The 20,396-nt window shown below is 40.1% G+C and overlaps 1 protein-coding gene across 1 annotated transcript; it reads left to right on the forward strand.

Annotated features, from left to right (window-relative positions):
* The first annotated feature begins 2,319 nt into the window (after positions 1–2,319).
* LOC101174591 (exocyst complex component 3-like protein) lies at positions 2,320–19,821 on the forward strand. The gene is made up of 15 exons (XM_004070161.4): positions 2,320–2,689; positions 9,544–9,719; positions 9,792–10,011; positions 11,011–11,223; positions 11,409–11,608; positions 12,927–13,145; positions 13,217–13,287; positions 14,222–14,339; positions 14,475–14,600; positions 16,296–16,396; positions 16,514–16,624; positions 17,492–17,762; positions 17,849–18,004; positions 18,354–18,487; positions 18,632–19,821. Exons 1-15 carry the CDS (start codon positions 2,647–2,649, stop codon positions 18,816–18,818), a joined length of 2,346 nt encoding a protein of 781 aa, XP_004070209.2. The 5' UTR covers positions 2,320–2,646; the 3' UTR covers positions 18,819–19,821.
* The last annotated feature ends 575 nt before the right edge of the window (positions 19,822–20,396 follow it).

Raw genomic sequence — 20,396 nt, forward strand, 5'->3', positions numbered from 1 at the left:
GGTCCAGAAATGGATAGTGGGACTGCTGTAGCGTCTAAAATAAGCAATATTTGGTGGAAACGTTTATAAATTTACCTACTTTAAAACAATCTGTGCTTATTTTGAAACATATGTACAATTACAAAAACAATATACCTAGATATGAATGTTTTATTGCTACTTTCAATATTATTTTTGTCTTAAAAGGGCAGAACATCACTACTTATTTTAAGAAATCTTACTCTACCTGATCTTTAAGCAGATCTTTCCACCAGTAACAATAGAAAAACATCTGTTTTTAGTATTTTTAACTTGTTTTGAGAAGGAATTCTTCGGTGTGTTTTATGCAGCCTGATTTCTGAGAATGCATATCTGCAGCACAGTGAGAGGCGGAGCAGTCAATAAAAAGCAGGCAGGGGAAGTGGCACCTGTGAAAAAGCTGGAGAACAGAAGGTCAGTGGCCTTGTTGTCCAGCAGAAATGGATTGTGGGCAACATCCTGGAGGCTTATTGGCGGCGGTGCTGATCGCTCTGGAGGAAGCTGTTCCTGGGGGGCAACAAAGCCAGGAGTCATGGAGATCCACGTGTGGGAGAACCTCCGAGCTGCTATAGTCCACTTCAGCGTGCAGAGCAGATGTTCTGAGGACATCTGCATCCCTGTGTGCAGGCTCCACCTCCCCTTCTGAACCTTTTCAGGTGTAAGCGGAGATCTGGGGTTGAAGACCTCACATCCGACGGTCACTGAGTGGCTGGAGCTGCCTTCAAAAGGCTGCAGAGCATCAGAGACGATCAACAGCACAAACCTTTTGTTTGAGTAAGAAGTTATGTTTAAAGCCCATTCAAGAAAAGGAATCCCAACTTAAAAACACGTCCTTCCAGAGAAACAGAACTCATGAACTCCAGTAGATGTGACCTTCTGTGCTCCCACGTCTCCAATCAGATCGTAGCAAAGGATTTGACATCATTCATCGTTCCTTCTCTGAACCGTTTTTCCAGTCAGGGAGACTGCAAGACTCCCGGGAGGTTCTGTAGACCTGCGGGTCCACTAAACATTTCCTCACATCCGGCCCCTCACCCCACGGGCCGCCGTCTGAACTCTTTTCTTACCAAGGCCTCGTGGTGAGTTCATGACCTGGAGGATATTTTGAACACTTAATGGGTTTTTGTGAGCATCAATCCTGAGCACTAAAGTTCTGTTTTAACATAAGTGTGGTCTGTCAAAAAATTCCATCTGTGTTGCATTAAATCCTTTGACTTTTCTATAAACTATAAGGCATAAAATTGAGATGTTAAACATTCCCTTTATTTTAAAGGCTCCTAAAGGCTACTTGACTAATTTTTTTGGATCACATAGAGGTTAACGCCTCTTACTGGCAGACTATGGGATAAGATAATTCTATGTTTGTCCCTCAGTGGGGAAATATCCACGTTGCAGGTTACAATAAATGCCGACATTTAAAAAAAAAAAAGAATTACAAAAATGATGGATTGGATTTTTCTGCGCTTTCCAGACGCTCAAAGCGCCTACAGTGTGTATCCATTATTCATTCTCTCCTCATTCCTACTTGGTGATGGTAAGCTACTGATGTGGCCACAGCTGCCCCGGGCCAGACTGACAGAGGCATGGCTGCCGGTACCATTGCCGGGACATTCACACACCAGCGGAGCAACACTGAAGGTTGTGCCCACAGTTGACCATGGATCGAGCCACCGATCATTGTTCGACCTGGTGAACCTGAACCACTCCACCTGAAAGAAAGGTAATGGTAAAAAGAAAGGTAACTGTACCCATCACCGTCTCCGAGGATAAGAAAGACGTACATGGATCTATTCTTATTTTTTTTTACGAGCAAATGTATCGGAATTGAGTGGAGCAGGGAGCTCATGACCTATTTTCTACGTCACAAATAAGATCTTTTTTAAGCAGCCTTTTTTCGTCTGCTCCTGAATCACCACCATTTAAATAAAGAAATGCTCAGAAATGTCACTTCAGGCTTATTTTTCTTTCTATATGTCGTGAGAAGAATGCCACAGGAACACGTTTAAAAAACAAAAGTACAGTTTTATGGAAGTAGGTCTTTGAACAGAATACTTCATTAACAGCCTGTAAAAAAACATAATTATCTGTTCAAACATGTCAGATGTTTTTATAAAAATGAACAGTGGTTTTATAATTTTTATTTATCGCACATTTTTTCAGTGCCTAACCTTTTTTGTCAGGTTAGTTTTTTTTAAGTTTCCATTTGTTTAATTTTCTGCAATGAAATGTGGATTTTTTTTCATTTTTATTCTTACACGTCTGAGGACTCTGACATTCAGACGCTTTTCTTATTTTCTGGCTGAGCTCCTGAAAGCAGCAGTTGCTCCCCCCCCCCCCGGCATTATTTTCTCCTCTTAGCTCCCTCCCTTTCCTGCCGGCCTCTCAACAGAGGATGTGTCTGGTGGAGGGAGTGTGTGCGGAGAAAAGAGGAAAGCCCTAGAATGGATATGAGCCTGCTCTCCTCCACCCTCTCTTCTCCTCCTTCCTCTTCCTCCTCTCCTCTGCCTTCCGTCTGGCGTTCCTCACCCTCCTGTGGCTGCTTTGTGCCGTGGGCACCCTCAGTGCTGGCCCTCGGGGGGGGGACAAGGAGTCTGGCTGGGTGGACAAGCGGCTGAAAACTAAACTTCAATGTCATCTGGAGATCAGAGGAATGGTGGTGACAAAAGTGAAGGTAAAGTGACTCCTTCTTGTGACGGACCACAGAGTTTGTGGTGGATCGGTGGGGATGTTTCCCTGAGTGCATTTCTGTCACTGAGGGATCAGGTTTGCAGTGATGCATGGGTTTGCAGCCTTTCACTGTGTATTGATTGCCTCAGAAGGATGAAGTTTGCTCTCTGAAGCTTCTATAAGTGCCGTCATCTGTTTTGATGAACCATTTTAATGCGACTCTTCATCTTCAGTCAGCTCTAATGTCTGTATAATGTGTCTTAAAGCTCAGAAAAACTCAAACTTATAGCTCAATAAAAAGTTGTGAGAAGTCGAACCTTTCAGGAATTTATATAACCTTTCATTGTACAGAAAATAAACCTTGATTTCAGCTAAATTGTACAAACATTATCAGTAAAATGTTTGTACAATAAGAAGAAGTGTGACTAAACTTTGCTTCCAATATAACTTTTGGAGTAACTTCTACCATGGAAATTCATCATGAAATGGGAAACTGCTAACTGAAGCGAATATTAACATGAAAATAACTTTAATTGCAGTTTTTAAACACATGAGGAAGAAATCTGAATTTGCTTTTTGTGTTTTTTTTCTAAAGCAATTGCAGTGCAATATAAAAAGGTCTGAAAGAGCTGCATTATTGATGACAACTGGTCCATGTTGCTGCAGCAAAAAACAGTAACTGATGGAGAGCTGAGAGGTTATTAGATCATCAATGAGTTGCAGTCATGGCTTTTTTTTCTGCACAAATTGCTGAGTCATAGTTTTTCTTAACCTCCTGTCTACCAGCAATGCAAACGTGTCCTCTGTAGAGGACATTTATAAACCTGAATATCTCCATACTACTGAATGGACTACGTTTGGTGTCTACAGAGGGAGGACTTTGGGGGCTTTTCGATGATAACAATGTGAACGGGTGGGGCTCTGGGAATTGTAGTTTTTGTGGGTTTAACCCTTGTGCTATCCTAGGCACTTTAACATTGGGAGTTGGGTCATCTAGACCCACTAGACAGTGCGCTGAACCTTTTTTCTTCAATGATTTGTGATCTTCACTGGTGTCCATGGATTACATGAAATCTTTCCACCTTTATCCACCTTTGTGATGGTAAGGAGAACACGTCACTGTAAGGGTGGGGTCATCTAAGATAGCACAAGGGTTACACATGTTTTTGTCCGGACACATTTTTTTTCTCTGGTAGTCAGGAAGTTAAACGTGAGAATTTTTGGCTTTTGGCATTTTTGAGTATTCAAAAGGTAAAAGATATTTAGTTTTCATTAATTTGTTAAAAAGGACACCTTTGCATCGGCCAATCAGAAACCCATATTAGCGATAAACTGTTTTACTCCACAAAGGGAGGGCAAAGGTGACACACTGAGGCGGGAGATTTCACTACTACACGTTATTGAAACATGTAAATCCAAACTCTAAGAAATGAAAATAAAGTAAAAGTTAAAGCTGCAAGCAGCATTGTATGACCTACAGACCCACCCTCATGGGCTGGGTGGCGGCAACACGCCGCTCACTCTCCTCTACTGCCCTCGCCACCCTGGTCAGAGCTGCATGTGACGAATTCCTGAAGAAAACACTCCTCAAAATACCTTTAGTGTTGGTTTTATCCTCATAGCCACCATTTCAGTTTTTGTTCACCTGGGGATGACGAACAGGTCAAGGCAATTTTTTGAAGGATTGGAAAAAGTAAACTTTTGGATTACCTTGGCAACGGAGGATTTTTGTTGTTGTTAACCACGCCCACATTCCTAATACATTCATATTGTATGTCATATTGTTTCAATTCATGTATTGCTTTTTCACAATAGTCTGGTTAAAAAATGTGCGAGCAACAGGGGAAACACCCCTTTTGCGAGCTCGCCATGCTAACGATGTTTAAAATCTACAAACTATTTTAATCAACTATTTTTTCCCCATGTAGCTTCCCAATAACCCTCAAGGAGGTAAGAGGTGATAGAATGGGGGAGTTAAAATTTGCAGAAGGTGATAAACGTCATTTTTATTTTTTCATTTTTTTCGAAAATTCAAGATGGCGCTGAAGTCAAAGGTCAATGAAACCTAACTTGTGGTTGCAGACTACAGCTAGTGCTGTATGTGTAAAATTTTATAAAGATCGGTCGGAGAAAATATTTTGGGAAAATTTGAAATCCGTCCAATTTCACACATTGACGAACAATGACCCCGCCAATGGCCATCCCATAATTCCTTTATAACGGGTACTAGGAGCCCGCAAATGTTGAAGATATTTTTAAGTTTGTGACAAGAGGGAAACTTATGCTCAAAGGTGCCGTAAAAAAGACGCTGAATCCATTATTGTCCCTGCAGTCCAGTCCTGCTGCGGACCACAAGGAAAAAGATTTATTTGATTATAAATGATCCAATCGGTTGGGGAGTTTTGTTTTTACCTAATAAAGTCAGATAATTTTCATTTAAGCTGGGAACATTTGCTTATTTTATTTCAGATTGGTCCATGTTGGGTTTCTGTGTCATATTTCTATGGTCGTGTTGCAGAGAAGATGCTGACTAACTCCTGGTTTCACCTCCCATTCATTATGGTTCTAATGGCGTTGGAGGACACCATCGGCGTGTCTCTGTGTCCTCTGAAGGGTTTTACTGTTGTTGCAGTGGCTGATTGCACGCCGCTCATCACTTTCCTGCGTGTGGAGTTCATTGTGCGCTGAGCTAGTGACGATGAAGCATCAGTTTTAGCTGGGAGACGGCAGAGCGTCCCATGACCTCCTCTGAGACAGAGCCTGGCCTGTTCCTGTAATTGAGACATTTAGATATCTGCACACACACCAGACTCATGATCCTAACTGAGCGGAATTTTCTACCCAAAATGCAATGCTGTCCTCCGAGCACTGACCTCTTCAGTGCTGACTCCTAACCTTCACAGAGTCGCCGATCTGCAGAAAAACCGTTAAGATCTGAAATGAAATCCTGCTTACCTGACCGATGAGAGGCCTCAGGCTTGCCCTGCTATAAAAGCAGAGTCTCCATTAAGGAGCAGAAAAGCTTTGACTCAGGCGTTGCAGCATATCCTATTCCCCAAACATCAATACAGCTGATGATGCTTCACGTGCGTGCCGTTTCCCTTTAGATCACGGGCTGGTGGACGCCTGGTGAAAGCTGGAGATCTATCTCATAATGCTAGCTTTTCATATTTCCTGTGAGTGAGAACAGGAAACATAATGTCACCGCGGATTTTGTCAGTCAGAGGAGGCTTCGACTTAAGCTGCTGGGCATGAAAAAGTAGTAATCAGGGGATTTTCAGTTAAAAAATGTGACATTAATTCCTAAAAATCATGGCTCGTTTTTTGTACAAATGTGTACATCTGGGGTGTCAAACTCATTTTGGTTCAGGGGAATGATTTTGGAAACCTTTAGTTTATTTGTTGTTACAGATTTATTTATTTTTATTATTTTTTAAATACACATAAACTCCAGTGACCAGATCTAGAGGGCCAGCTTGTTAATTTTTAGAATTTTATTAATTTTAATATTTTATTGTTTTATTACTTTTATTATTTAATTGATTTTACTGTCTTATTGTTTCTTTATCGTATCACATTGTTTGTGATTTTATTTGAATTTATGTATATAAACACTTTGGTTGCCTCTGCTTTTATAAGTGCTATAAAAATAATAAATTGATTGATTGATTGATTGATTGATTGATTGATTGATTGATTGATTGATTGATTGATTGATTGATTGATTGATTGATTGATTAAACATCAGGACTTTGTGGCCAAAGAGAACTGTTTTCTTTTACGCTTGACAAATAATATATGTTAGCGTCCTTAAGTTGGTACAATTATGAAATCCCAATATAAGTTTAAATATGTATATATGTTATGGAATAAAGTGATGAAATACGAATCAATGAATCAATTTATAGTCCAAAGATTTAACCAGATTGATCTGTCTGTGGAAAGTTGTTGACCAGCTCCACCTAAACCATGAAAAGATCCTTTCAAAATGAAATAAATCGACTATATCAGTATTGGAAAGTACTATTTGGATTGAGACATGGTCGGCTCATTTTATTATAACGTAAAAACGACCAATCGGAGCGGAAAACACATATGTGATGCAACAAAAAAAGATCAAGCATCATTCCCGTCCAGTGTGTGGAAACACTTTGAATTTAGCGAAGACATGTGACCATCCAGTGTGCTAGAATGTTCTAAGAATGTTTCCTTTGGATTTGATCTGGATAAACAACAGTTGGCTGGACTTTAGGAAACTAAAATGCGAATGGATTTGACATGAATTTTTGTTTACTTGTTTGTTTGTACGAATATTTAATTTACACTTCATTATCTTGCAAGAAATACAAGGAATCTGGAAAAGTTCCCCTGAGCTGTTCAGTACCAGGTTTTTATCTGAGTCACACTGGTTGAAGTTTTGGCTAAAGATGTCCTGGATCAAGTTTAGATCGGCGAATCAGATCATTAAAAATGAACCAAAGTGGACTATGAACCGTCAACCACAAATAATGTTATGAATCGAATCGTTGTTAAAATGAATCGTTACACCCGTAGAATAAAACACATGTTTTATGGACCACAATCCTCCAAGCTGGCTGGATAACGTTGGATCATAATTGGCCAGCTTTCCCTCCTCGGTCATGGGAACGGTTTCTCCCTGGATTCTGGAGGCAATTTCCTCCTAAAGACTCTTTAAGTGCTTCGAGTCAGTGAGAGCCAAGTTTGTGCAGCTATGATTGAAGAGCGGTTCCCACCAGAAGGTTGATAAGCTTTAAATGACCATCATCTGAAGAAAGCAGAAGCTTTTAAACGTGCGAGACATTCCTTCACGATTGACTCACAGTTTATCAGTAGCAGTCCACTGTGCTGTGTCAGTCTGAATCTGTACTTTGTTTTGGCCAGTGACGCATTTATTCAAATTCCCTATGATGGAGGGAGCGCTCTGGACAAAAAGGAGAAGCAGGAAGGACTTGGGAATGTGTTTCAGAATAAATGTATGTGACCTGCAATTTAAAAGCACTTAAAAAGTGATTAACTAGAGGAGAAAAATGCGATGAAGATTAGAAAGGATGCTGCTTCAACACATTTCCAAAAGAAAAACAAAGGGAAATTTTCTCACAAAATATACTTTAATTGAATCACTTTTTTTGCATGTAGCACAAAAAAAAATGTATATTAAAAAATAATCTTTTTGAGGGTTTTAAGTGCAAATATTCATGGATGTCTTCATCTTTTACTGCTAGTGGACGTGTTAGGTTTCTGTTTTTTTAGGAGTTTTTCCTCACCAAGAAGGAGGGTCTAAGCCTTATTCTCGCCACAGCTCAGCGTTCGCCATGTGCTAAACTACGTCTATGTTAAACTACTTAATCTGGCCTGCCAAACTGGAATAAATTGTATTGATAATCCTTGTTACTGTCTTATTTTTCCTGTAATAAATTGACCATTAGGTGCAGAAAGGTATTGTGCATCCATGTGGTGTTGAGAGAACTAGGTTGTCATATTGAGCTATATAAATAGAATAGAATTGAATTGAATTGAATAAACTGTTGGTCCAACTTTATTTTAAAATGCTGATAATCCATGATCCGTCATCAAGCTTGTTTTAGGAAAATCTTTAGGATATCAAATTGTTTAACATGGGCTCCAGTATAAGTCATAAAAAGGATTTCCTAAATGAAAAAGAATAATTTTTAAATGTGTCCTAATTTAAACCAAAAAAGCTTTAACAATGATTGATTATTTTCTATGTCAGTGGCCACAGAGGAGAGTATTTAACAACAATATTTACTTTTATCAAGAGAATTTCCTATTTTTCAGAGAAAATCTTGTTTGACACTGCTCTTTAAAGACCCACTCTTATGAAAAAACTGTTTTTTTAACATGGTTTAGAGGCATTTTTCTGATGATGGAGGACATACATAAGGAGAATTAAGCTTAAAAATGCATTTCTGAAGACTTCTTTACTCAAACCGTTGTGAGTCAAAAATGAGCTTATTTGGGACGTAGAAAATACGCTGAACGGACCATTGTACGGTTGGATCGCTCCAATATTCCTCGCCATTTTTGTTGCACCGCTATTGTTAGATTGAGGTTGTGAAGGGCTGTAAAATAGCAGAAGAGCGAGTCAATAGAGAGATCTCAGCAACAGGGAAGGGCAGTGGGGCGGGGTTGCTTCATGCAGTCTCACCTACAATTCAGAGGCCAATTTTTAAGTAACTCCTGCTGCTCTACAGAAACTATGTCCAAGAAAACGACACAGGTTTTTGGATTTTGTGCTAAATCATAAGTAAAAGGGAGAACTTGGAAAGTATCTCAGAAGATAATCGGAGTCAAACTGTAAGATTTAAATGATCTTTTATCAGAATGACAAATGAAAAAGAGTTTCCTGTATTTTTGATGGTTACAATCAAAAAAACACCTCATTTCAGAATTGGAACCAGGTTTTTGTAAGGTGAAAATGCTGCTTTTACAATTTAAAACGTGCTTCCATTTCAGATAAATGATTGAAATTGCAAGAACTCAAAGGAATTTTCTGACTTACAATTGCACAAAAAAACAAAAAAACAAATTCAAGAAATGGGCCAGACAGGGATTGTCCTTCCAATGAGGAATTATTGCATCTTTAGCATCTAACTTTATATGATTTAAGGTGGTTTTATATTCAGACAAATATGAAATTGTTCTAAAGTGTCAGAAAAGCTTAAAAATGCTCTTGAAAAAGTTTGAATCTGCCATAGAATTAAATTAAAAATGACATTTACTGTCATTTATCAAATCAAACTTTATGAGTCACGTATGTATGAGAAGCTGCTCAGAGATGCAGCAGCTTCTGCCTCATGTTCTGTGTGTTTCCGTCAGACATGGTGTCACAGGCTGCTGTGTGGCCAGAGGTGGAGAGGGCGGAGCTCCTGGCCCGCGGTGCCGCCCTGAAGTGGGCATCAGGTGTTTTCTGTCGGCCCGAACACCTGGAGCGCCTGAGCCAGTACAGGAAACGGGAGAGTCTGAGGACCTCCTCCATCCACACCAGACTGAAGGTGAGAACAAGGTGATCCACAGCTGCTTCAGTGACGGCCGGCTAACACTCCTCTGTGCTGATGTGTCTGCAGTCCATGGTTCAGTCCTACCTGGAGGGGGTGGGCTGGGGGCTGGAGCAGCTCCGGGAAGCCAGGACCGAGCTCAGGGATGTGTCGCAAACGCTGAAGAAAGCAGGTCTGGAGGCGGACGCCAACACGGAGGGGGTGAGGTCACTGGAGAGGCTCAGAGAGCTGTCTGTCAGCCGGCAGCAGCTCCTCGCCGCCGTCAGCAACCTGCCGAGGCTTTATGCAGGTGAGTCGGGGACGGGGATGCAGGAGAGGATGCAGCATCATCGTGATCACACATGAGAGGAAACTGCAGAAAAAAACATCTGGAAATTACAACATTTCTCTAACATGCCAGAAAGAAATAAAAAAAATGTTTTCATAAAATTTTGTTTTGGAGGTATAGCACAGTTTTCTTCCATTCCCATGATAGTTTTGCAAGATTTGGAAACATTCCATAAAACTAGAAGATCTTAATCTTAACCCAAACCTTAAATACATTTGATATATATATATGTATTTGTAGTGTCGTTTTCTTTGTTTTTATTGCTGAAAAATGGTTGAAAACCATCAATCAATCAAGATTAAATAATTATGATTTCTGCTGCTTTTGGTTTTCCTTTATTCTGAATCGATCTTTTTGTGTCCAAATCCCACAAACCGTAGAAGTTTTTATTAAGTTGATTTTGTGGATTCAACACTGCATTATTTGGAAGTTGGTCTTTGTTTTTTTCCACACACTTTTAAAAGAAAATGGTTAAATTTGAGATATTTTTCATTCAAATGTATAAAACACTCTGGCAGCTTTTCACAACAGAAATGCAATAAACATGGTTCCTGTTGGAGCCAAATTCACTGTTTCCATTTAATAGTTGGAAGCGACATAGTTTTTTAAAAGTGTGTTTGTGCAATTTCCATTTTTTGGAATAAAAAGTTGAATGAAGGCTCCAAACGGTGGTACAGAGGAAAACCACGCAGAGTGCCACTACAGTTCCCCTCGGGGTCTTAAAAGGTCTTAAAACCATTGAAATACCTTTGAAAGCCTCAAATCATTTAAAGAAAAAGCTGGAAAACCAATCGTTATGTACCAATGCCCACCGGCGGTTTAAAAACAAAAAAAAACAGTGCTGTTGTTGTTTTATTCCTCTTCTCTCACACTAGGTATGTTAGTAACGCTAACAGATCAGCAGAAATAAAAACACTTTGGGAATTCAGTGGAACTCCCCATCTTCTCCGTCTGTTGCAGTCCAGAGCCTGGTGCTGGAGACGGAGCGTCTGGTGGAGTCCCGGCGGCTGCTGGAGGCCCACGCCCGGCTGATGGATCTGGAGCACTGGCAGGACGACATCCTCTGGCAGCTCCACGGCGCTGACGGGGCGGCAGGAAGTGCTCTCAGTGCTGATGAACAGGAGCTGGTGGCCAAGTACTTCTCTGGAGTCCAGCAGCTGGTGGACGCCCTGGGTGAGGAGTTTGCTCCAAAATGTTGGGTCACATTATTGTTTTAGGTTCAGAAAACTGTCAGATTGTGATCAAATAGACCAAAAAGCTACAGAAAGGAGGATTCATCAGAGCAGAGGTCCACACACAACAGGGCAAACTTGGGACTTCGTTGTGGAAGTGATGCGTCCACATCTCCTCCCCTGCAGGACAGGAGATGTGGGCAGTGGTGAGCAGCGCCCTGGCTTTGGCTCGACAAAACCCCACACCGTTTGTGTCGGCCGTGCGGATAGTGGAGCGCGAGGAGGCCCTGGACCGCGCTCTGCTGGCACAGAGGGCAGACGTGGGTGGCAGCAGCAGGCCCCTCCCTCCTGGACGACCTCGATGCTGGAGAGCTCGCTTCTTCCAGGTCAGCACCACCTGATGGACGGTGCTGTGTTCCTGTTTTTACCAACTTTGTTTTCTCACTAATATGTTTATCCTCATTATGTTCCTGTTTTGTTTTGTATTCCTGATATGAGTGTGAATTTTACAGTTTTTATTTTTTTGTTGAGCCAAAGAAAAATGTCAGTTATCACTTAAAACAGACAAAAAAAAAGTTAAGGAATTAACCCTAAAGAATCCAAGAACTATTTTCTTCTGGGCTCTTAAAGTTGATTTGACTGTTTGCTTGTTCATTTTGGGTCGCAGCAATTAACCGTAGCCCAAAAGAAAAATGAAAAAAAGGGGGGGGGGGGGGTGATAAAATACATTTTATTGTTTTAATGGTTAAAAAAGCTGAGCCTATCATTTGACCTTGTGGGTTCTCCTGGGTTAAAAGGCTGCAGCAACCCCTCTAGTACAATCTCTTCGTCTTTGTTAATCATTTCCATATTTAAAAATTATCATTTTACTAAGACATTTCAGTTATAAATCTGTAAATTATGTCTGCTATTTGTTTTTCCAAGAAAATAATTGTAATTCTCATCTTCACCTGCAGGGCCCTTGCAGAAATTTTTGTTCAATCCATTCAGAAAAACATTGAAGAACAAGATAATACTTTATTTTAGATTAAGGAAATAGAAATAATCACATTTTTTTACATTTTTATTATTATTTTAAACATAAATACCATTTTGACCAACTCTTATTTTTTATTTTGCCTGTTTTACATGTTGCTTAAATCGGATTTCATTTACTCACAAAAACAGCCAACAACCAATTCATTTAGATTTAGTTTTAAAAATTGTAATAATTATTTTTGACAAAAGTAATAAAAACAACAGAAACAAAAATGTTTCCAACATATTCATTTCTAATTATTTATTTTTTGTTTAAGTTTAAATTAAAGTTTAAAATCTTTTCATTTAGTTTGGATCATATTTTTTTGTTCCATTTAGTCTAAATCTGCTAAAGTGTTCATAAGGGTTTTAAAGGTGGGCTCTCCTGAAGGGAGGCTGTTTCTCAGGTTCCAGGTAAATGTGCTACATTTCTTTTTTTTTTTCTTGTTCTGTCCAACAACTGAGCAAACAGATGAGCGCTGAAGGCCTTTTGCGTTGGACAGGTTTTTCTATTACAAAAAGAGGTTATGAATCTTCATATAACCAGGGTGTAGATTTGTATGAACCCCTTTTTTTTATTACAAATGTGCTACATTTCTAAATAAAGGTCATGAACTTTACATCCATTCTTGGACTAAACCATATCAGTTTCCATCACAGGTGTTTGACTACCTCCCACTCCTTCAGGTGCTGGAGGAGGCGGTGTCCGCTCGCTTTCGCAGTGTGTCCTACCTGCACACCCGCGGTCCGGGTCTGGCGGGACACCTCTCTGCTCTGCAGCATGCCGTCATGGCTGACCTGGCCACGGTACGCCACCTGCTGGAGCACTGCGTCCCCCCACACTACCAGCTGACAGCCGCCTACCTGAAGGCCACCCACCACTGTTTACACACTCACCTGGCCCAGGTGAGGGTCACAAACAGATTTCTAAATGAAAGGTGTTTGTTTTGTTGTTTGAAGTACTTTGTGCGGCTCAGGTCAGCAGCTGGGATCTTGAGAGCGGGGAGATCTTTGCTGTGCTGAACTGGGTGCTGCACGTCTACAACAGGTGAGACACCTGGAGGAGTGAAAGGAGGGAAACTCCAGAACTCCTCGATGTGGTTTTTTAAAGCAGGTCTGACTGTGAGGTCAAAAGAAAATCTTAGGATCAGTTTTGGTTTCTGACTTTTTATGAACTCAAACATAGCAGAGAAATGCAAACTGTTTTTTTTTGATCATCCATATGTTATAATTGTGAACGAATCCTGACACAATCCTTCTAGTGACATGGACTCACATTATGGGTGTTTGTTTTTTTGACACAATTAAATTATAAAATTCTATTATAAGGATTCCCTGCTTCCTTTTTTAAGTTGACACTTTCATGAGTTCTCTTCAGGTGATGTTTTGTTGAAAATTATTTTTAATTTGTTTTTGCTCAAACAAAACACAGAACAAAATAGTAGGAGCTTCATAATCTGCAACAGTTTAGGGGTTATTAAAAATGTAAAATCAAATGTGAAATTTTAGTAAAAAGATTTTCTTTTCCTTAATGCCTAATTATGAAGTCTGAGCTTTTTCCCATAAAAAGTTGGTTTTTGCCTTCTACAAGACCTTTAAAAATCAATTGAACTCACTAAGTGATAGCAGAAACTCTGCTTTTGAAATGCAGCCGTTTAACTTGTTTACAGTAACAGAATTGGTTGTAATTTTAGATTGAAAATCAATATTGTCTGGGGTAAATTGATAGCAGAAACTGTAATATGGTATTAAACTATAAAAGTGGAATTAAAAAGTTGCTTTTTACCATTATATCTGTTTAAATCTTGAATAAAACTGGACTTCCCTGGAAGTTGTTTTTCTTCAAGCAAAATAGCGCAGCTTAGTTTGAATCAAGTAACAGATGATTGAAACACAAACAGCTTCTGATGTGACAAAGAACTAACTTTGAAATATAAGCAGTGACTTCCTGGCTTTGAGCACAGATTGACCTGCTTTTGCAGCCCGGACATGATGGGTCACCCTGAGCTGGTGACGGAGGCTGAGAGGGCAGAGCTGGGACCCCTCATCTCCTCTGAGGGGCTGGAGCAGCTTCAGAGTAAATACGTGCAGAGTGTTCGGGTGAGATGACGTACAGAGAAAGCTTTACCAGTTTGAAGTTTATTTTTACCTCTAACCCCCATGGCTACATGCATCGCTTTGGAAGTTCACGGTGGTTCCGCACGGTCTCCTGAGAATGTGTTTGTCGCCGTGCAGAAGAGCGTTTCCGAGTGGATGCACAAAGCTTTGCAGGTGGAGCTGCAGGACTGGCAGAGAGATCAGGAGCCCGACACGGACCATGAAGGCTTTTACCTGACCAGCCTTCCCACCATCATCACACAGGTGGAGCTGCTGCACAACCACACCTGGACAAGTCTGCACAAATACACATGACAACAGCAGAAATGTGGCGTTTGTAAATGTCTGACTCATCCGTCTTTGTTTTAATGGTCAAACAGGATATTCTAGGTATAAAAGGTAAACTGTGTAAATTACATTTAATGCTCATGACAGTAAATGCTTTTATTTTAATGTAACCAACAGTGATTTTTAGCAGCAGATTAGTAACTTTCTAAAAGATTGTTGGACAACAGATTCATCAACAATTTCATTCCTGAACGTCTGAAAAGCTTAGATGAATCAGCAGAACCAACATAAGTGGTGAACATGCAGTGCATTGTGGGATACCCCTCACTGTTACAGAGAGCTTGATTAGAATGATGCAGGTGCAGAACCATTGACAAAGAAATTAATACAAACTGATGCTGCTATTAGCATTTTAAATCAGGAAAGGCCGTTCTCTGCATGTTCTAATGTGGTTCTGTCAGACAGCTGAGCTGGATTTTACCTGTAAAAAATCTACATATTTTTTTGGAAATCCAAAAAAAAGGGATTTATCTTCTTTTGAACCACACCTTGAGGTCATGTAGGGGTAGATGCTGATCTCTATTTAAATCTATTCTAAGGCAAACTGTGTGATCACATCAGGAACATTCACAGAGGATTCAGATGGATTGAGGTGTAATCAGAGCCACTACATACATGTTGCATGGAGGATAATTGGTCATACGTGATTATACGCGGAAAAAGTGAGAAAAGTTTAGGTCTTTCCGTGAAATTTTCACAGATTTATGACGAATGAACCACACTTTTAAGAAGAGACTCAAGACCCACCTTTTTAATTTCGCTTTTAGTTGATTTTTTAGATATTTATTCTATTAGTTTTAGTATAGTCTATTTTATGTATTTAATTTCATTTTAGGCATTTTATTCTCAATTTTATGCTTTCATAGACATTTTATAGACATCTTATCATGATTTTAGCCCTAGTGTTTCTTGTGGGGATCTTTTCTGCCTGGGCTTGCCGGCTTGGTCGGTGGTTGTTGCTGCAGTTGTTGCCCTTGCTGGGGCAGCTGGAGTTTAATTTTACTCCCTCACGGCTTAGAAGTGGACCCCCGTTGTTGTCCCAGTCTGGGTGGGCACTGTGGCAATGTTCCCATGGCCATGCTGGCTCCTGGTATGAGGAGATTCCCAAATACTGTTTCCTCACAGCAGAGCCAAGCCTAACATTTCTTTTAGAAGTTACATAGTCATTAATCATTGTACGTGGGGGTCATGGGTCATGTGTTTTAACGGAGGGGAGTGGGAAGGGTGAAGGGTGGGTTGGGTTTTTACTGTAATACTGTGTGTTTTTTGTTTTAAAAGTTAAAGCACTTCGAGCTGCGCAATGCATGAGAAGCGCTATTTTATAAATAAAGTTTGATTTGATTTGATAAAACCACAGAAGTACGGATAAACCACGCAAAGAACACGTAGGTCAAGATAAAACATGAACCGTTTGTGTCATTGTGCTGTTTGTATGTCATTTCTTAGTGATTTGTGCATCAATGACGTAATTTTAATGTTATGTGTGCGGCGTATACGCGATACAAAAGTTATATATCTGTGGTACATGCGTGAAAAGTCTGTTAGACATACATGGCACGTTTGTGGTAAACCACTAATTAGTGACACGGCCTTAAATCTGCTGATTTGTAGATGCTGGAGGAGAACGCCCGCGTGGCTCTCATGATTGGAGAATCCCTGCGAGATCAGACCATACAGATGGGGCTGTACGAGATAGAAAACCTCCTGAACAGGTGCAGGAATGAGGGCTTTGAACGCACCACCAACCGCCTGTAGTCTGGCTCTGAACTGGAGAACCAGACGTTGTTTTTTCATGGATGTTTGCGACTCTGATTTTTCTTGAACTTCAGGTTTCGGGAGGCTCTGGTGGAGTTTGGGAAGGAACATCGCAAGGATCCGAGCAACAACAAGTTCTATCTCCACTACCTGCTGGCCTCCATCAGTAACTGTGTTATTCTCAAGTAAGACTTAAAGAACCTGAAGACACCTTCACTGCCCATGAGAGGCTCTAAGAGGGAAGATGATGCAGCTGCAAATAAACCATTTTTTATGTTCCACTTTTTCTATTTATATGTTATAAACAAATGCATTGGAGTTAGTAGTTAGTGTTCATTTATTTTTCTATTTTTAGGCTTTATAATAAAAAATTCCCTTTTTTAAAACCGTTTATGATTCTCTTAATAAATATTACACTTTATTTTGTAATAAAGTTTTTCTAGAACAGATTTTAGTCTTTTTTTTTTAAATTCCCACTCCGACCATCTTTTAGATGGTCTTTTAATTATAATATTGCTGTTTTTAGCCTAAATAACAAACCGTAGTCGTTTTCTTGGACATGGTTTCTGCAGAGCGGCAGTAGTTCATCAGACATTTTGCCTTTAAATTGTGGGCAGTCCCACAGCGGTGCAGAGCGACCCCACCCACTTTCCCCTGTCCGTTTCTGAGAGCTCTGATTTGGGAGCTTTTATGTTTTTATTTATATATTTTTGTTTATACATATTTATATTTGTCCTGACATCGTCATAAGTGTCACAAGAACGTGTTAAAAACATCCAAAAGCACCATTTTCATCAGAGCAGGGAGCTTTTTTATATTCTAATTAACAACTTAATGTGTTTTAAATCAACGTTTTACCAAAACATGCCTTTCAGCTCTGAAACGAAAACTGTGTATAAATATTTTTTTCTAACACACACAGAAAAAGCAGAACTTTTTTTTTGTTTTTATTAAAAGAAAAATATGTTTTACAGTTTTTATTTTCCCCAAAAATGTGTTATAAGTGTTTTCCCTGTTTCCTGTAAAAGAAAAGTCATTTTTGTTTAAAACAGGAAGTCCACAGAGAGCCTGCAGCTGCAGCAGTCCTCTCAGTCAGCGGGACAGTTCTCCCGGACGCCCCCCAACCCTCTGGCAGCTCTGGACCGGGCGGTACGCAGGGCGTGCCGTTTAGTGATGGATCAGCTGCTGCTGGACCTTCAGCCCTTCCTCCCCGGCCTGCTGACCCGACCCTGGCTGGTCCAGGGAGACCCCACCCCCAAGCTGTGCAGCATCCTGGAGCATCACCTGGAGCTCCACGGCCGCGTCCGTCCGCCCTGCCGCCAGGTAACAAGTACTCTCAGCTGTCTGCAGGTGATCCACGTCTGCTCTGCGGATCCAAATCCCAGTTGATGCTGATTGAGTTCTTGCAGCGCCTGCAGGAGGAGGCCCAGTGGCTGATGGCGGTGGAGTACGTCCGAGCGTTGATGCAGAAGAGGTTTGTGTGTCGCAGCGGTGAAGACAGGAAGCAGCTGGCTCAGCAGATGCTCCAGGACAACCAGCTGCTCCGAGAAACCTTCCGTGGTCTGGTGAGGACCTTCTTGCTCCTTTTTTAATAATAAGGGATATTTTTTATTGATCTCTGACGGTTTGTTCTCTGCTGTGTTTGACATCAAAAATCTATAGGTTGATCCACAGCATTTCAGATTTCACGTCAGTTTAAAGTCTGATCAGCCTTTGATCTATTGTAAAAGCCTCCCCAGTGGTCTTTTAATGATGACTATGCCGTTTTAGACAAAATTATTAATTCAATTTAATTAAAAGCTCAAATATGTCCCCATTTTCAGAAAAATGCCACATCTGAAAAACACCCCAAAATCTCTCTGGAGTGGGTCTTTAATGAAACTCCTATTCATCAGTCAAACTTTTGTCTTTAAGGAGGAGGAGGGTCCTGTGCTTGAGGCGAACCCCCTGGCTTTGCTGCCTGTCCTGGCAGACTTCATCCGCCTCAAAGACCCCGGCATGCTCACCCTGGAGGTGTCCGGCCTGGCGTCCAAATACCCCGACATCAGGTAGTCCTCTTGTCCTGTTCAGCTCCTCCTGTGTAGTTCAGGGCAAAGGTCATCTCATCCTCAGAGGAAAGCGCTCGGTGTTTGCAGGTTCACTTCGGTTTAGATGCCGTCTCATCTTTTGTTTCGTTTTTCGGGGTTCCTCAGCGAGGAGCACGTGTCCGTACTGCTGGACATCCGCGGCGACGTCTCCAGGGACGTCAGAGCAGCTGTGATGGACCTTCTGGAGCAGAGCGCCCCCCCTCTTCCGGTGGGGTACCGACCCATTTTCATCGACATCCTGGTGCCGCCCTCCACCATGGTCTTCTGCCTGCCTACAGCCAGATGTGCATGAGTGCAGGGCAAAGGCGTCCCCTCTTCATTCCCAGACTCCTCCTCGCCTGTGGTGTGGCGCCTGCGGGTTTATAATTTATCCCGTTTCCCATGGATTTCATCTGGTGACCTGCTGGTTCAGGTCCAAACTTTATTTCCTGTTTTTTGTTGTCCTTATTTGTGTTTTCCTCTGTAACAGCCAATGATGAAATAAAGATTTTCTTTCTAAATGACTCCCTCCTATGAAGCAGTTTAACTGAAAGTATTATAATAAATAAACGCACAAAATTTGGTTGTTTGGGTTCCATACTTACTTACACATTGTGCATTAAGTTCTAATGTAAGTCATCTACAGTCTTGTATGTTTTTACAAAACCAGTCACATCAGGTAATTTTCAAGAGAAAACATGAATTCATTGTCAAATTAACTCAATTTTTCATAAAACTCCCTTTATTTATGAAATAGAAGTTTATTGAACTGCAGGAAACAGAATAATACAGAATAAGATCACGGACTGTCAAAACCATAAATGTTTCTGTTTTTTTGTACATAACTGTGGCTGCTAGATGTTTAAATTTCTTTACCTTTCATCTTTTTTTAAAACTGTTTTCTGTTTGTCATCATGAAGTCCTAGAACGCCATTTGAACTAGTTCTTTTGAGATGATTTTGAAATGTATTTATTCCATTTATGTGATTTTTTTTATTCCTCTTCGTGATAACCTCAACATTTTATGCTAGTAAAATTATTTTTATAAATTATTTATGATATTAATATATTTATGCTGTTTGCTTTTAATAAAACACTTTTTCCCTCTTGTACAGAAAAATATTGAAATTATGATAAATACAAATAATGTACATTTTGTCTACTTTTTTTCTTTACTTTTTTTTCTACTGGTAAAAACGGAACCATCATTTATTATGTTTTAATGAATTCAAATAATGGTATTTTCATCTATTGGGGAAAACGTTATTACCTTTGAATTTTGTTGGTCCAGCATTATTAAACACCTAAACAACGAAGGAGTCTGTACATTTCTGCTCATGTAAAATCATGTTTTTGCTCAATTAAACACAAAACCTTAAGGTTTTTTTTTTTCTTTAACTCTGTATTTTTGTTTTATCATCGCAACACAAAACAAACATAACAACTCCCTGAAACAAGTTTGACCTTGAGTCCACATTCAGTATGGTGTAAACCAGGTAAAACATAAAAATTACAATTAAAAAAAACATTGATGCAAGATGTGACAAACAGTTCAGTTAAACATATATTCATACAACCACAATCAAAGGTACAAGGAACAGTCACAACCCCAAATAGATTTTAACTGCGTGCCAGCGACTTTCAAAGATATCTGATTTTAGTTGTAGCAATGCTGTCATTTTTTCCATCAAATAAACGTGTTTGATTCTTTGTTTCCATTCAGTTACAGAAGGTGATGTTACATTTTTCCAATTACCTGTTATGGTTTTATTTGCGACCAGTAATAAAATGCGCATTATATATTTTTGATCAGCATCAAAGTCTTTTGGAAATACACCAAGCGGATACGACAGAGTACTTAAAGGAATGTCATGATTTACAATAGTTTCAA

Source organism: Oryzias latipes, chromosome 6 (assembly GCF_002234675.1).
Source record: "Oryzias latipes chromosome 6, ASM223467v1".
Classification (NCBI taxonomy): Eukaryota; Metazoa; Chordata; class Actinopteri; order Beloniformes; family Adrianichthyidae; genus Oryzias; species Oryzias latipes.

What these genes read in the sequence shown, in the direction of transcription:
- LOC101174591 (XM_004070161.4), top strand. Translation starts at nt 2,647, where the DNA reads ATGTCATCTGGAGATCAGAGGAATGGTGGTGACAAAAGTGAAG. An exon ending in AATACGTGCAGAGTGTTCGG is followed by an intron (nt 14,340 to 14,474) that starts GTGAGATGACGT and finishes GTCGCCGTGCAG; the next exon opens with AAGAGCGTTTCCGAGTGGAT. An exon ending in TTCCCACCATCATCACACAG is followed by an intron (nt 14,601 to 16,295) that starts GTGGAGCTGCTG and finishes GCTGATTTGTAG; the next exon opens with ATGCTGGAGGAGAACGCCCG.